At 43.0% G+C, this 18,541-nt stretch overlaps 1 protein-coding gene across 1 annotated transcript in view; it reads left to right on the forward strand.

The window, feature by feature from the left end:
* acaa2 (acetyl-CoA acyltransferase 2) overlaps positions 1 to 18,123 on the forward strand; it is an 84,592-nt gene extending 66,469 nt beyond the window's left edge. Inside the window, exons 9-10 of the mRNA XM_072497426.1 lie at positions 6,160 to 6,314; positions 13,396 to 18,123. Of these exons, the coding sequence (XP_072353527.1) occupies positions 6,160 to 6,314; positions 13,396 to 13,480 (240 nt within the window). The 3' untranslated portion in view covers positions 13,481 to 18,123. The remainder of the gene's footprint in view (positions 1 to 6,159; positions 6,315 to 13,395) is intronic.
* The last annotated feature ends 418 nt before the right edge of the window (positions 18,124 to 18,541 follow it).

An 18,541-nucleotide genomic window follows, 5' to 3' on the forward strand; every position in this document is an offset into this window, starting at 1 on the left:
TATTATCTATGAAAAAGCTGCAGGAAATAGACCCAGATATGATACCAGATCTTGACAGCAGTCTAACCTAGTGGCTTAAGGTGGACAATAACTACCCTTCTTTGTTGCCAAGGAAACTTTGATTATTGTTAATCAGAATGTAAAGCCACTGTTTGGATTTTGAGATAGCTTCATGCTAGGGTTCATTCAACTTGGTCCAGATGTGCGTGCCCTACAACTTGAAGCCACAGAGATGACATTGTACAGTGACTTTTTCAACCAGGTCATCAGAAAACTACCAGTCATATTTCACATTGGATTAAATGACTGTTCCACCAACAGTTTGTGCTCCAAGAAGAGTACCAGTAGCCATGAGGCAAAAAGTCATCGATATGGTGGATTACGTGACAGAATTGTGCGTAATTACCCCAGTCAAGGTAGCCATGGAACGGGTCTCAGCAATGGTAGCTGTAGTAAAAAAGGATGGCACGGTCAGGTTTCCTATCGACCTAGTACATCTGAACCTAGCATTGCTCAAACCACACCACGCATGAAGACAGTGGAGCAGGTGCTATCAGACATGTCACAAGCAAAGGTATTCGGCGTCCTTAATGCAAAGTGTGGATTTTGAAAGGTCCCATTAGATTTGGCATCTTCAAAACTGACTATATTCATGTCCCCAGTAGGCAGGTACCGTTTCTGCATATGCTGTACCGTATCTCCACCAGTAGTCAGGTCTTTCAGTGGTGCATGGCGTAACTCTTTGTGAATCAGCTGTGTGAGATCAAAGTAAATGATACCCTGGTTTGGGGTCGTACCGTGCAAGAACATGATGAGCATCTTCACCATGTCCTAGACAAAGTCAGAGATCTCCAATTGAAGTTCAGCCCTGCGAAATGTAAATTCAGTGTAAATCAGGTTTCATATGTAGGCCATTTATGGCTGATGGCGTGAAACCGTATCCAGCCATACGACAAATGGCTATCCCTGTGGATAAGCATGCTCTTACAGCGTTTTCTGGGCACGACAAACTATCCCTCCAAACTCAATCCGTGTTATAGTGAGGTCACGGGATCGCTTGGTCAGGACGTTGAATGGTGTTGGCAACAACATCACACAGCATCTTTCAACAGGCTCAATGAGCATTAGCAACCCCACTGATACAGTACTTTGATGTTCAGGCGTCTGTTCTAATCTCAACAGATGCCTCAGAGTATGGACTTGGTGCAGTATGTTCAAAATGGCAGACCAATAGCCTTTGCCTCCATGGCACTCACTGATAAAAGGACCCACTTTAACTTCTAAAATGATATCTTTATCTCCAAACAAACAAAATCCATAACAGATCAAAATCAACTTTGAAGTAGAGTTAGAAAACACAAGGTTACCTGCTGTACACTTCAATAGCTTGGAGAGAAAGTTTCTGTTAGGGAACAGCCTGCCGATTCTTGTCTGTGTCAGACTATTGCTTAATCTGACAGCCTTTTGCAGAAGCTCCCAGCCAAAAAACTAAACAAACTCAAAACTCACTGCCGCAGACTGGCTCCTCCCATTAATTACATCATCTTTATCCCATTAATTGGGTTATGACCATCTTACTAAGGCTAACCACAACACTTCAATTATCGAAACCCCTTCCTTCACCCTTCTGGCCAGGCTGAGTGAGAGGCGAACGTGGACAATGTGGAAGTAGAGGTGTCCTCTCGTCACATCTAGGAAATTAAGAAGGCTATACAAGCGGACATCATAGCACATAGAACATAGAACAATACAGCGCAGTACAGGCCCTTCGGCCCACGATGTTGCACCGAAACAAAAGCCATCTAACCTACACTATGCCATTATCATCCATATGTTTATCCAATAAACTTTTAAATGCCCTCAATGTTGGCGAGTTCACTACTGTAGCAGGTAGGGCATTCCACGGCCTCACTACTCTTTGCGTAAAGAACCTACCTCTGACCTCTGTCCTATATCTATTACCCCTCAGTTTAAAGTTATGTCCCCTCGTGCCAGCCATATCCATCCGCGGGAGAAGGCTCTCACTGTCCACCCTATCCAACCCCCTGATCATTTTGTATGCCTCTATTAAGTCTCCTCTTAACCTTCTTCTCTCCAACGAAAACAACCTCAAGTCCGTCAGCCTTTCCTCATAAGATTTTCCCTCCATACCAGGCAACATCCTGGTAAATCTCCTCTGCACCCGCTCCAAAGCCTCCACGTCCTTCCTATAATGCGGTGACCAGAACTGTACGCAATACTCCAAATGCGGCCGGACCAGAGTTCTGTACAGCTGCAACATGACCTCTCGACTCCGGAACTCAATCCCTCTACCAATAAAGGCCAACACTCCATAGGCCTTCTTCACAACCCTATCAACCTGGGTGGCAACTTTCAGGGATCTATGTACATGGACACCTAGATCCCTCTGCTCAGCCACACTTTCAAGAACTTTACCATTAGCCAAATATTCCGCATTCCTGTTATTCCTTCCAAAGTGAATCACCTCACACTTCTCTACATTAAACTCCATTTGCCACCTCTCAGCCCAGCTCTGCAGCTTATCTATATCCCTCTGTAACCTGCTACATCCTTCCACACTATCGACAACACCACCGACTTTAGTATCATCTGCAAATTTACTCACCCACCCTTCTGTGCCTTCCTCTAGGTCATTGATAAAAATGACAAACAGCAACGGCCCCAGAACAGATCCTTGTGGTACTCCACTTGTGACTGTACTCCATTCTGAACATTTCCCATCAACCACCACCCTCTGTCTTCTTTCAGCTAGCCAATTTCTGATCCACATCTCTAAATCACCCTCAATCCCCAGCCTCCGTATTTTTTGCAATAGCCTACCGTGGGGAACCTTATCAAACGCTTTGCTGAAATCCATATACACCACATCAACTGCTCTACCCTCGTCAACCTGTTCAGTCACCTTCTCAAAGAACTCAATAAGGTTTGTGAGGCATGACCTACTCTTCACAAAGCCATGCTGACTATCCCTGATCATATCATTCCTATCTAGATGATTATAAATCTTGTCCCTTATAATCCCCTCCAAGACTTTACCCACTACAGACGTGAGGCTCACCGGTCTATAGTTGCCGGGGTTGTCTCTGCTCCCCTTTTTGAACAAAGGGACCACATTTGCTGTCCTCCAGTCCTCTGGCACTATTCCTGTAGCCAATGATGACATAAAAATCAAAGCCAAAGGTCCAGCAATCTCTTCCCTGGCCTCCCAGAGAATCCTAGGATAAATCCCATCAGGTCCCGGGGACTTATCTATTTTCAGCCTGTCCAGAATTGCCAACACCTCTTCCCTACGTACCTCAATGCCATCTATTCTATTAGCCTGGGACTCAGCATTCTCCTCCACAACATTATCTTTTTCCTGAGTGAATACTGACGAAAAATATTCATTTAGTATCTCGCCTATCTCTTCAGACTCCACACACAATTTCCCATCCCTGTCCTTGACTGGTCCTACTCTTTCCCTAGTCATTCGCTTATTCCTGACATACCTATAGAAATCACATGCACGCAACTGTATAACATCATAATGAAAGGTTGGCCAGAGTCCTCCAGGCAGCTTCCTCCCAAACTCACCGTATTCTTTGCCTTCAGAGAAGAAGTAACCATACAAGATGGCCTAATCCTGCGTGGGTAACAATTTGTTATTCCGCATACCCTCCAGCAGTACTACACCCAACCGCTCCAGCAAGGGCACCCTGAGTTAGAAGCAACTAAAGCCAGGACCAAAGAATCGCTGTACTGGCCCACTATGTACGTTGTTATAGACAGGGATGTCTCAAGAAGCTCATCTTATAATGCAGTAAAGCTGCACCAAACAGAGGAACCGTTACATCTGCATGAGGTCACAGTCGTCCCATGGGCGTACACAGTGGCTGATGTTTTTCAGTGGAATGATGACCAGCACTTAGTCTTCGTTGACTCATATTCCAGGTGGTTTGAACTCTACTACCTTCTGAATGCAAGCAGTAGTTCCGTGATCAGCCAAGCTTAAAAAAACACATGGCATCCTACAGCAAATCATAACAGACAATGCTTGACAATTTGTCTCTGCAGCGTTTTGAAATTTTGCACCCACTTAGGACTTGGAGAACATCACAAGCAGCCCCCTCCACCCACAGTCAAACAGGCTCGCAGAAAGAACGGTACGCTTAGCCAAACACCTCTTGATAAACTGTGCACGGAGTATACTGCCATGCAGCATTGTACACATACCTGTTCCATTCTCCTCTAGCATCCACAGAGCATAGTTTCCAGGAGAAATTATTGGATTGGGAGCAAGAAACTTGACTGAAATCCCCCTCCTCAAATTCCTAGTTGTGCACATCACCAACAATCTGTCCTGGTCCACCCACATCGACGCTATGACTCAGAAAGCACAACAGCGCCTATACTTCCTCAGGAAACTAAGGAAATTTGCATGTCCACATTGACTCTTACCAATTTTACAGATGCACCATAGAAAGCATCCTATCTAGCTGCATCAGAGCCTGGTATGGTAACTGCTCGGCCCAAGACAGTAAGAAACTACAGAGAGTCGAAAATGCAGCCCAGTCCACCATGTGAACCCGCCTTCCATCCATTGACTCTGTCTACACCTCCCGCTGCCTTGGGAAAGCAAAATCCCTCCCACCCGGGTTATTCTTCAAACCTCTTCCATCGGGCAGAAGATACAAAAGTTTGAAAACGCGCACTAACAGATTCAAAATCAGCTTCTTCCCTGTTGTTAACAGCGTCCTGAATGACCCTCTATAGACTGAACTGATCTCTCCACGCACCTTTTCTATTGAGTAGCACTACACTCCTTATGCTTTATCCATGTCTATGCATTTACGTTGTGTATTTATCGTACGTCCTATGTTTTTCATGTATGGAATTGTTATGGGCCAGGGTTTAGAAAACTCCAAAGTATATCATGGAATTCACCTGACCTACAACTGTTTATTCATTTTGGTTACGATGAGCACAAGAGCCTGCCTTTCAGGTGTTATTCAACAGAGTTCTTAGGCGCTTTTAATTTAAAAAAAACTTTATTCTACGAATTTAGTTAACATTTGTATAAACACACACATTAAGAATTTTATCAACTACAAACATAAAGACCCCACACAGCTACAGTAATCTATGTATAACCCTTAATGAATTCCCCTTAACTGTTACAATTCAATAACAAAATCCAAGTAAAACCAGAAACTCCTTTTCAAAGGCGTGGCCCAGCACACACAATTCTTACTGGTATAAGACTTGTTAGTGATAATCTCAATCCCTTTTCAAACAGCAGGTTTGAATTCCTTCCAGAAAGCAATTATCTCTTTTAAGTTATCAAGTAGTCTGGAAACAGCTTTTAAAATGAAGATAGAGAAACACTTCTTTCAACCAGTGCAGTTCAAACCAGTCCAAACTCAAAGCAAAACCCACAGAGCCACAGCCCAGCTCCACCCACACAATGACACCACTGAAGCCATGTGATAAGACAAAAGCATTTCTTAAAGGAACACTCCCATGACAGGAACAATCTGCCTGGACTGTATGCAGAACAATACTTCTCACTGTATCATACGGGCAGAACAATACCATTGTGGTTAGCACAATTGCTTCACAGCTCCAGGGTCCCAGGTTCGATTCCCGGCTTGGGTCACTGTGCGGAGTCTGTATGTTCTCCCCGTGTCTGTGTGGGTTTACTCTGGGTGCTCCGGTTTCCTCCCACAGTCCAAAGATGTGCAGGTTAGGTGGATTGGCCACGCTAAATTGCCCTTAGTCTACAAAATTGCCCTTAGTGTTGGGTGGGGTTACTTGGTTATGGGGATAGGTTGGAGGTGTGGGCTTGGGTAGGGTGCTCTTTCCAAGAGCCGGTGCAGACTCGATGGGCCAAATGGCCTCCTTCTGCACTGTAAATTCTATGATCTATGATCTCGGTACATGTGACAAAGCTAAATCAAATCAGGAACCCTCGAGCAAATTAAAACTGCTATTGCCCTGGTTAAGATGGCTAACTCCATCCATATTGAGGATGGAAACTGAGATCTTGCCCAGCATTTCACTGCCTTGGCCAAATGAACAAATGCAAAAAGAAAATCACCCTTGTATTTCAAACGAATGTTTACATTGTTATTGATTACGGCATATCTTTTTCATCAAAAGGTAAATGAAGCCTTTGCTCCTCAGTATTTGGCTGTGCAGAAGGCTCTGAAGTTGGACCCTGAAAACACTAATGTAAACGGAGGCGCTATAGCATTGGGACACCCACTGGGAGCATCGGGAACCAGGATAACAGCACATCTAGTTCATGAGCTGAGGTATGATAACTAGTTTGATTTCTCTCAGTTTCATGGCTAAATTGTGTGGATTTGTATGTATATATCCTGAGATTTGTATGTATATATCCTGAGATTTGTTTTTAAAAAAACAACTGGCAAGATCATACAGGAGCTTTAGTGCATTGCCACAGTGGACTGTAGGATATGTTGCTTGTCTCCACAAGCTGAATTCCTGATCAAGAACCAAGCTATGGCAAGGAGGAACTGTATCACTTGTACAGGGTGCATTTTCTGTAATCCAGAATAAATGCACATAGAAACATAGAAAATAGGTCATTCAACCCTTCGAGCACGTGTCAGTAAAAGCTGTACAATTATCCATGTCATAGACATAGAATTTACAGTGCAGAAGGAGGCCATTTGGCCCATCGGGTGCCATTTGGCCCATCGGGTCTGCACCGGCTCTTGGAAAGAGCACCCTACCCAAGCCCGCATCTCCACCCTATCCCCATAACCCAGTAACCCCACCCAACACTTAAGGGCAATTTGTCATGGCCAATCCACCTAACCTGCACATCTTTGGACTGTGGGAGGAAACCGGAGCACCCGGAGGAAACCCACGCACACACGGGGAGAACGTGCAGACTCCGCACAGACAGTGAACCAAGCCGGGAATCGAACCTGGGACCCTGGAGCTGTGAAGCAATTGTGCTAACCAACATGCTACCGTGCTGCCCTAGAAAAAGAGAAGTGTATGAGTGTATTGAAAGCATATATATATATACTCAAAAGCCTCAATAACATTTTGTGGTATAATGGGTATATTTCTTTAATATGGACCAGCACTTTATGTACGTTGAATTCCACTCCACTGCACAGTTCAATGAGTATGACAATACCTCTCTAGATCCAATAATCACAATTTAAAATCATGCCATATTGTAGCAGTTAACCATAGAGATGCGTAGTGTTTCACAAATGACATTGGATTAATAGTTTGCATAAGTCAAATACTATGGCCCCGATATTGTGGTTGTAATGACAGTGAAGCTGTCGGCATTCACCATCATTACATTGTGAAACTGACAGCAACTCCTGGTATCCGCACATACACAGTTCAATGCACAAGTTCTGAAGCTGCTGTAGATGATTCTGCACTCCTCTATAGGGAATGCAGTTTTTATTCCTTACAAATGGAAATGTTTAGAAATGAACCCAAAAACGCTGAAAGCACTCCGCAGATCTGGCAGCACCTGTGGATAAAGAAGCTTGAGCTAACATTTCAGATTGTTGACCAGTTGCATGTTTAATAAAATGGCTGTGGAATATAATATGCAGTGAAACCAGCATAAATGGATGGTCCCAAAAATCAGCCACTTTGAGATTCCTAAATAACACTCTGAAATCAGTGTTTTCACAAATGACATTGGATTAATAGTTTGCATAAATCAAGTACTATGGCCCTGATTTTATGGTTGTAATGAAGATTCTGCGAATCTTCCAGAGTCGCTGGGCGGAATTCTCCGACCTCCCGCCGGGTCGGAGAACCCCCCGGGGCCGGTGCGAATCCTGCCCCGATGCCAGCTGCCGTATTCTCCGGCGCTGTTTTTTGGGCGGAGTTCGGGATTCCCGCCACGCCAGTCGGGGGCCATGGTCCCCCTGGCAATTCTCCGAGCCCCGATGGGCCGAGCGGCCGTCCATTTTTGGCCTGTCCCGCCGGCGTGAATCACTCAACTCACGCACCGGCGGGACCTGGCAGGTGAGTATGCGGAGGGGGGGGGTGGCACGGTGGCCTGGCCCGTGATCGGGGCCCACCGATCTGTGGGCAGGCTTGTTCCGTGGGGGCCCCTGTAGGGCTCCGCCATGGCCGGCGCGGAGAAGAGACCCCCCCCCCCCCCGCGCATGCGCCAAAATACAAGGCAGAGTTCCGGCGGACAAGACCCATTACCACCTGTGTTAAATACTGCCCAATGGCTATTTTGAAAATAAGATGCCTACACAAAAAAAGACAGCTATGCCAGTCTCTAAAATGGTCCTGAGTTTACTGCTTTTACTGTATGTAAATTGATCTGGCGACCTAAGGATTGATGAAAATGTGTTTTTGTAGTTCTTTTGAAACAGAAACATAATACATATTTGGATCAGTACACTGAAATTTTTTAAAGTAAAAACAGAAAATGTTTGAATAACATTGGAGGCTTGGGCAGCCTCCAATGGGGAAAAATAGTTCAGTATTGGGAATTGTGATGAAAATATCCTGCCTGAAAAGCTATTCTCAGATAATGATTTCTTTTATTTCCCAATTTGGATATTTGCAGATGAGTGTGTAGGACAGTAGGTGGTGCTCTTGTACTCTTTGTATATAAACTAAAGTATTCACTTTGTTATTAATTCCTGTCCTGTTCCGTAAAATTATGCACGCATAGTTTGTGCGACATGATTATAACACAGCAAACTTGTTTATATTGTGCTTGTTTATGTAGAAAAGAATTAGTTTTATGGCATGTCAAAAAGGCGTAAGAAAAATATGGTCACTGATCCGAAGGAGATGTTAGAAAAGTGGTGGCTCGTAGCTTGGTCAATGACGTAGGTTAGCAGGAGGGTCTTAGAAAGAAGAAGAGGAAGAGGGAGATGTGAAGGATTTAGAGAGGCTACAGTGCCAATTTTCTGGAATTGTGCCCAATATGAGGAGCTTTAATCAGAGAAACACCTTGAAAAATCATTTGTTCCATTGGGACAATGCAGATTATGGTCTCGATTTTCAGTTGTCCCAACATCCACGGATTTTATAAAATCTTTGGATTACAACTATTTGTGCGGAAAGAAAATGCTTCATGAATTCGCTCTTTGTTGGCCCAAATCTAGTTTTAAGATTATGCCTACTTGCACTGGGTCGTCCTACTTAAGTTAATTGCTTCTCAGTATCTGCCCGATCAGATCCCGTTGTTATTTTGTTTGCCCACCTCAATTAGACCATCTATTTTCCCAGAAATAAGTCTGCCTTCTTTCCATGATGACAGTAGAAAAATAGTGATCTAGGAAACAATTCTGATAAGTTGTCCCACTTTGAACAGATGCCTTGCCTTTATTCTTGTCTATCTCAAATTGCCCAATGTTGTTGCCCTGTTGCTCTTGTATATCTCTGAACTGGCAAAAGGTGGCTAATTCTGTCTTGTGTTTGCTATTTGGTGAGTTGTAATAATGCAAAAAAAAAAAACATTTTCTCCTCTTATTTCTTAACTCTATCTGTATGGAATTTCTGTCAATGCAACCACATCATATCTTGCATTGCAATTAACTCTCATTTTGTGTTAATGCCTTGTGCATTCCTTAATACTGACTTCAGTTTTCAGAAATGTTAACCTTGGAAGTCTCATTTAATTTCTTGATATTGTTTACACTTCTCCAACAGTTTTTTACCCCCCCCCCCCCCACCGCCCTGACCTTTATAGCCTGTTTCTTTCCATTTTCTCTAATAGCTGAAATTGTTAGAAAATACTAAGCTCCTCTGCCTCTATCCCAAATTTCATTCATCACTTTTTTCATTCCTATGCCAATCTAATTTAAATCCTCCATTTCTTCTCCCTTTTGCCCTCTCTGCAAAGATATTGGTCCTATTTAGGTTCAAGCAAAGGCCATCCCTATATTATTGTCCTCCCTTGAACCAGAAGTCATTATAACACCCCATGAATATGAACTCATCCCTCAACCCATCAGTCCTCCAACCTCGCGTTGATTTTCAAATTAGTCCCTGAATCAAAACAACTTGGTTAAAATCCTAGAACTCCTTAGCTAACCATCACATGGGAGTACCTTCACCACATGGATTGCCATGTTTGAAAAGACTCACCACCATCTTCTAGAGGGGAATTATAAACTGGCCTTGCTCAAATACCAAGAATGAATTATTAAAGATTTATAGGCTTTCCCTCCGTAAGTCCTCGAACATACCCCTGTCCTCGAACATACCTCTGTCTATGTCACTGGGTTCAACAAGCCTCTCTCTCTCTCACCCTTAGGTTTTTCCACTTAATAAAATTGAATTTACAGTGCAGAAGGAGGCCATTCGGCCCATCGAGTCTGCACCGTCTCTTGGAAAGAGCATCCCACACCTCCACCCCATCCCCATAACCCAGTAACCCCACCCAATACTAAGAGCAATTTTGGACACTAAGGGCAATTTAGCATGGCCAATCCACCTAACCTGCACACCTTTGGACTGTGGGAGGAAACCGGAGCACCCGGAGGAAACCCATGCACACATGGGGAGAACGTGCAGGCTCCGCACAGACAGTGACCCAAGCTGGGAATCGAACCTGGGACTCTGGAGCTGTGAAGCAATTGTGATAACCACTATGCTACCGTGCTGCCCCTTGGGTCTGTAATGTCCTACAGATGGCAAAATACTGCATAAAAGGCAGTCTGTAACCCTGACAATAGAATACGCTCCACCCTATTATCATTTCCTATTCTGCATACTACGGGTCTCTGATCCCTTGAGGTAATCCTTTGCTCCAGTGTGCTACTCAGATCATGCTCTTGAGTCACTGTCACTGTCTGTCTCATACTTGTCCAACATCAAGTATTTTTTTGGACAATTCCAAACTCACGGATTTCTTGTGTGTCTGGCCTCTATCAACTGCACCATTCAAATGGTCATCTAATGTTTCTATTTTGTTCCTGTGTGCTTGTACGGTCTGGTATTGCCTAATAGGTTTTTCCACTTAATAGAATTGAATTTACAGTGCAGAAGGAGGCCATTCAGCCCATCGAGTCTGCACCGGCTCATGGAAAGAGCACCCCACCAATCCCACACCTCCACCCCATCCCGATATCCCAGTAACCCCACCCAACTCGAAGGTCCTTTCTGATGCAGTAAAATGCAGTGGGTTACTTCCTGAGCTCAAAGTTCCTCTTACATCAGAACCTGACTCACTTATATGATACTCTACATTCACATCATGAGTGCTCTCGGCACTGCCATCCCTTAAGGAAGTTTCAACATGGAGATGGTGTTATCTTGAACTGCCCACCAGTATCAAACTCTCCCAATAACCACACTCCTCTTGCCCCATAATTATTAAAATTGGAAAAAGATTCCTGACTCGTGACACCAAAGTTTGAACTCCTGCTCAGATGAAATGTCATATTTCCATAGAACCCCTACAGTGTAGAAGGAGGCCATTCAGCCCATCGAGTCTGCACCAACCCTCTGAAAGAGCACCCTACCTAGGCCCACTCCACAACTCTATCCATGCAACCTAACCTGCATATTTTTGGACTGCAGGAGAAAACCAAAATCCCCAGACGAAGCCCACGCAGAAACGGGGAGAAAGTGCATACTCCAAACGGTCACCTAAGGCCGAATTGAACTCAGGTCCCTGGTACTGTGAAGCAGCAGTGCTAACCATTGTGCCACTGTGCCATCCTAATTATTCTGTCCTGTCGAAGCTCAGGAATGCAATGTGGCACACAAAAGCGATCAGGAAAGCATGGTGGCACAGTGGTTAGCACTGCTGCCTCACAGCGCCAGGGACCCGTGTTCAATTCAGGCCATGGGTGACTGTGTGGAGTTTGCACTTTCTCCCCGTGTCTATGTGGGTTTCCTCCGGGTGCTCCAGTTTCCTCCCATAGTTCAAAGCTGTGCAAGTTAGGTGGATCGGCCATGCCTAATTGTCCCTTAGTGTCCAAGGATGTGTAGGTTGGTTAGAAGGGTTATAGGAATAGGGTTGGGAAGTGGGCTTGGGTGGGGTGGGGTACTCTTTCAGGGGGGGTCGGTGCAGTCTCGAAGGGCTGAATGGCTTCCTCCTGCACTGTGGGGATTCTATGTCAATAAGAAAATCTCCAAGTGATTTAATATTGTTACATAAGAATATAGAATCCAGACTGGGAATAGGTCATTCAGTTCATTAGTTTGCGTCCATCAAGAGTTTGGTTTTATGGATTTCCTTCTCATGGCACTTGTTTTTGCTTATCTTTCACAGCTTCCCCAAAGGAAAGCAATGTTATAAGTACCTCTCCAACCTTGAATACTCCTACTCAGTCTTCCTTTGTAATTAATTCCGCAGGTTTGTCAATTGCCTTAAAGGATAATGCTCTCCATGTACTGTGGTGTTGAGCTGTAGAGCCCAAGAAAGTACCAACTGTAAACTTGTGTCTGAATGGTTGAATGTTATCACAACTTCCTGGGCAGTGCAAGGAAAATAAATTAACTATGGCTCCAACTCCTGGCAGAATAAATAGTAAAATGCACCCAGCTTTTTTGTCATGAAGAACATTATTAATGATCCCATTCCTGTTTGGTCCGATGTCCTATCATTGGTGCTTGCCTGCAGGAACCATTCAGGACAGCCACTCGGGGGTTGAAGCCATGGTTAACGTTTCAGGTCAATGAGTTTCTGTCAAAAATTTTGTCATAAATCTTCATTTCTAAATTGGCTAATATGCTGGCACATTTGGTGGAGTTTGGGCTAGCAAATATACTGTTACGGCTTTCAAACCACGTATCTCTTAACCTTTTCCTTTTTAGTCCGGAAGCCATTCTTCTGAATTGGCGGCACGATAGCCCTGGTTAGCACAGTTGCTTCACAGCTCCAGGGTCCCAGGTTTGATTCCCAGTTTGGGTCACTGTCTGTGCAGAGTCTGCACGTTCTCCCCGTGTCTGCTTGGGTTTCCTCCAGATGCTCCGGTTTCCTCCCACAGTCCAAAGATGTGCAGGTTAGGTGGATTGGCCATGATAAATTGCCCTTCATATCCGAACAAATGGTTAGGTTGGGTTTCGGGGATAGGGTGGAGGTGCGGGCTTAGGTAGGGTGCTCTTTCCAAGGGCCGGTGCAGACACGATGGGCCAAATGGCCTCCTTCTACACTGTAAATTCTATGATTCACACCAAGGGTGATAGACTTCGCTTCCAAAAAGCTTTTTTGTGGTTCAGTTAATTGAAAGTTTCAAAATTTGAGAGTTTTTGTTAGGCAAGGTTTTGTTCAGTAGGTGGGTACGTACAGACTGGTTTCAACCTAACTGAATGGTGCAACTGGCTCGGGCACGGAATGGCCTACTCCTGTTCCTATGTCAAAGAACTGTTGACGAAAAGCCATATTCATGTGTTCATTCCTTTCAGACGCCGGGGAGGTAAATATGCAGTGGGTTCGGCCTGCATTGGAGGTGGGCAAGGAATTGCCATCATCATTGAGAGCATGAAGTAAAGAAAAGAAAACACGCAGAGAATGTTGTACTTCAAGAACTAAACTACAATATTCAGTGCTTGTTGCTGGCTTTGTTTTGTGAGAGCTGCTGCAGTGTCCTATACTAAGGCCCTAATCGACTCCTTCCAGAAACCTTACCTGGCAAACTTAATTAGTATTCCCCTTTTGGGGGGGAAAATTGGCAAAAGATCAGTGCAAATCCTGCAGATTATCACTGTTTAAGTATACCAAAGAACTTCTAATCTGATAGAAATGCTGTTGGCTAGAATTTGTGTTTTTGTTTCTAAACAAAATATATATTTTCCTAAATCCTTTAATGTTCAGAAAATCTTCTCCAGCTGATGTGCACAGTAGTTCATTTCATGGATGGTTGAGCAACAGAAGTTAACGATCAAAAGAAATCACTTGCTATAGATGTCCCAGAGAATATGGGCATAATAAATAGGAGCAGCAGGGGACCATTTGTCCCCTCATTCAATAAGATTATGGTTGATTTGATCTTGGCCTTAACTTTGCCTGTTCCCCATGACTCCCCCATAGTTCAGAAATCTGCCTATCTCCTTCATGAATATATTGATGACAGCCTTGAAACCCCTCTGAGGTAAACTGTTCCAATCCGCAAAGAATGAATTCTTCTTCTTTGTCTGAAATAAGTGACTCCTTATTTTGAAACCATGCCCTCAGTTCTAGATTTCCCTCCAGGGGAAACATCCTCCCAATAGCTATCCTGGTCAAGCCACCTCGCTAATGTATTTTAACAAGCTCATTCTTCCAAACGCAAAATGAGTATAGGCCCAACCTGCTTAGACTTTCCTCATGACAACTCTTTCAACCCAGGAATTAATCTTCTGTACCTTCTCTAACCTGCTTCCAATGCCAGTATATCCGTCCTTTAAATGAGGAGACCAAAACTGTGCCGTGCTCGAGGTGCATTCTCACCAATGCCCTGGAAGAAGATTTCCCTACTTTTTATACTCCAGTCCCAACATTCTAATTACTTTCCTAATTACTTGCTGCACCTGCACGCTGACATTTTGCAATCCTTGCACTTGAACACCTGGATTCCTCTGTACTAAAGTATTCTGCAGACTTTCGCCATTTAAATAACATTTTTGCCTTTCTATTTTCCTACCGAAGTGGATAACCTCATATTTCCCCACATTTTACACTCCATCTGCCTTTCACTTAACCTTTTACTTATCCTATCTGCAAATTTACGCAGACTATTTATATCCTCCTCACAACTTGCTTTCCTACTATCTTTGTATCATCAAATTTGGCCACACTACACTCGGTCCCTTCATCCAAGTTATCAATGTAAATTGTAAATAGTTGAGACTCCAGCACTGCTCCCCATGTCATCCCACCAGTTACAATTTTCCAACCTTGAAAATAATGTTTATCCTGACTTTCTGCTTTCTCTTCATTAGCTAATCCTTAATCCATGCCATCATTATTACCCCCAGCACCATGAGCCTTTACTTTTATATGGCACCTCATCAAATACTTTTTGAAAAACCAAATTACACTATATCTACTAGTTCCCTTTTAATTACCCTACTTGTTACATCTTGAAAGAACTTTTAATAAATTTGTCAAACATTATTTCCCTTCCATGAAACCGCATTGACTCTACTCAATTGTATTATGACTTTTTTAATGTTCTACTACTAGTTCCTTAACAGTGGATTCCAGCACTTTCCCAGTGGCTGATGTTAGACTGACTGGCCTATAGTTTCATAAACAACCAAGGACAGAAACCTAGAATGAGGAAATCTGGGAGTAGGAGGGGAATTTGAGGGAATTTTTTGGCTTTTAGTCAAAAGGTTAATGAATAGGTTTTCAGGAAAAATTATTTGCCGCAAGTATTAAATAGGTTAAAAATAAATGCAAATTGTTATGCCTGGAAAAAGAAGTGACAGATATGCTTGCCATCCAAGTATAAAAAGGGTTACATATTTTGGATACAATAGTCTTTTCCTAATCTTAAAAATTATGGTATGATCAATGTTTTCATTTCCTGTTTCCTTTCGTTAACCAGAGGCTGCTTCAATGAGCCGAAAATTGAGTACGTTAATGACACTGTGGTAGGCAGTCCTGAGACTGATACATAATCATCTGCTTGGGGATGCCAACACTGTGGTCACTAAACCACTGGGATTTTCCTTCAAGCATCAATGGATTTATTGAAATATAAGGTTTTTTTTTCTCTCTCCCTTCTTCTTTGGTGTTATTAATTTTTTTTGTTTCTTTTAAGTTTTGTAAAATTGTCAAATCAATGCTGCTTGTCTTGTTTTTAAATTAACTTCTTCCAATTTATGTTTTCTTGAAGCAGCAGCTAGTGCTAAGATTCTATCCATGCAGGTTCTGGAAGCCCTTAATATGTGTATTCTTAAGATATAAACCCAAACAGTGATGTCCGTTGGCTATTTGACCACAGAAAGAATCACAATTGAGTCCAATCCTATGTTCACCTGGAATCGTATCTTTATAATTGTGCCATATTAGAAAAGGGTTTGATCGTTTTTTAAATCTGTCAGTATAGTGATGCCTTATATCTACAGACACATACTTCCCAGCAGATAACACCAGATGATGATCAAAGATGGGAATCCCATGTTTTTTTTTGACACTCTGACCCTGACTGAAATCAGGGGCGAAATTCTCCTACCCGCCCCGCCACATTTCTGCCGCGACCGGCCGGCGGGAGTCTCCGTAACACCGGCCGGTCAATGGGGTTTCCCATTGTGGGGCAGCCCCACGCCGTCGGGAAACCCCCCGGCGCCGGCAAAACGGCGACTCCCGCCGGCGGAGAATGACGCCCCAGGTATTTTGCCTCAAACAAAGGCTGGAGACTGAGACTTGGCGAATATCACTGATCACTACTCTGTACGTGGCATTTTAATGACAGAACCATTAGGAGAGCTGCTGCCTTTTCTGTAGAGTCTCTGAATTTTCCAGAAGTTCCATTGTGCTGCCACAAGTTTGGCGGAGCAGTGACCTCTGTCTTCAAGCCAGAGACTACATGCGTCCCAAATACTGGGCACTGGGTCATTTGCACTGCTGTATTTCACCTCCTTTTTCTTCCCAATAAAGCAAGCAGCTCTTTGGTTTGGGGAATCTTTTCAAAGCTCCAGCTGGCATAAGGGCATGAGTGGAATTTCTTGGATTTAAGAGACATGAATAGAGGCATGTATAGACAACACCTGCCACACCCACCTACCCCACCCCTTTACTAGAATTTAAAGGGTTACAGTAAATGGGGGAAATCCCATCATCATTACATTACTCCCCTCATTGCTGGTAACCTTTAGTTGAAGTTGTTCTCAGGAATTTCAGGGTGTAAGTATTTTTTTTTAAACTTCATTCTGGGGGCGGAATTGTAATTTTGGAGTGCGTTGATTTTTTTTTTGTATTCTGCTCCATCTGTAAATCATTAAACAGTTAAGGAGGATACTTACTGAAAATGCACTTTCCAAATAAAAATTCTGCAACCTGCATCATCAACTTAATTTCCCTCCACAACATACACCACAATGTAAAAGCCCTGAAGCAGCAAGTGCTCAGCTGTTGGGAGAAAGGAGATAGGCAAATTGACAATGGAAATTTCCTGTAATCAATCAATTGCAATTTGTTTTGGTGTATTGTCATCATATCACTATCTCGTTATCTTTTCTGGTTGCTGATAAGTGAAGTAGCACTGCTTGCCTATGCAGGTCGGTGATATGATTTCTCTAGGCGTCGTATATGGTCGGAAACCACTTTACAATGTCAAATAATTGTACATGTTTAATTGCACTGATTTTGCAGATTCCATACTACAATATAAATGGTCACTTTCATGTTGCAGCACCAGTAACATCGAAAAATATTGTAAACAGTTCTACAATTACTGCCAAGCATAAGATTATTATTCTTCATAGTCGCAATTGGGTACTCATCATTCTGTGTACGGTCATGAGAGACATTCGTTGTGATATTTGAAACACTGATGATTACAGATTATATTGTAGTGACACAAAGGAAATGAATCCAAGCACTTTTTCTGAAAACCAAATTTAAAATCTAACTAACGCAACGGCTGCGCACTTAATAGTGCTGTGTCTCACGTACAGCAGTGTCTGATTTAATGTGTTGCCGCATCCCTCACTAATTAGAGCACCTGCCGTTCCTTAAAATCTTGTGGCTCCTAAAGGTTGCTCCTGAGAGAGGGCGTTTGTTTCAGCTGGACACCCTGTACAGGTATGCACAGGAGGATAGTCCTTTTATTGGGCTGGCAAATGCAAAGTAATGGAAGACCGTAAAAGAGACACATTAGTGCTAACTAATACATTGTGAATTTTCTTTACATTTCTAACATTAATTACCTTGGGAGAATAAACTTGAGGCTAAATCAGAATTTTCTTTTAATATGAATGCATACGCAATCTTGATCTGTTATGCATATTGTCTCGAACATTTTTGTTCCATAAGCAAATGTAAAACTGCCTTACATAAAATGATCTTTTGTTACTTTGTAGAGTAGTGATAGAAAATAAATTACCAATGATTTTGTTGTATTGGTGCCTTGTAATTGGTGGCAATAATTTTATTGTATTGCATTGTAATATACACAATTGGAATAAAATGTTATTTTTATTATATATTTTCCTTTTGCTACCCATATTTGCCCTGGCTTGCTCCTTGCATTGCCCTTCTAAAAAGAGCAGAGAAGCGTAACATTCTTGGATCCCTGCTACTGCTGTCAAGCAGCTACCAGTAAGTGCATGAGAAAAGCCTGAATGTTGTTTCCGTTTTCTTCCTCAAAAGAGCAATGTCTCCAACAGTGTAATCAGTATCAAAACTTGGGTTCGTTGAAACATATGTCCAATCTGTGTGCCATAAAATCCAAACAATAAACTGCAGATCCTCAGTGGGATTTTTATTGTAAGCATTTATGAACTCTGTAACGCTGTATCAGATTTAACCAGTAGGAACAGTCTCCTTGAACCCGCTTTCACTATTCAATTAGATATTCACTGATCTTTACTTCAATGCCATTTTAGCTTCACATCCCTTGAC

Source organism: Scyliorhinus torazame, chromosome 3 (genome assembly GCF_047496885.1).
Source record: "Scyliorhinus torazame isolate Kashiwa2021f chromosome 3, sScyTor2.1, whole genome shotgun sequence".
NCBI lineage: Eukaryota > Metazoa > Chordata > Chondrichthyes > Carcharhiniformes > Scyliorhinidae > Scyliorhinus > Scyliorhinus torazame.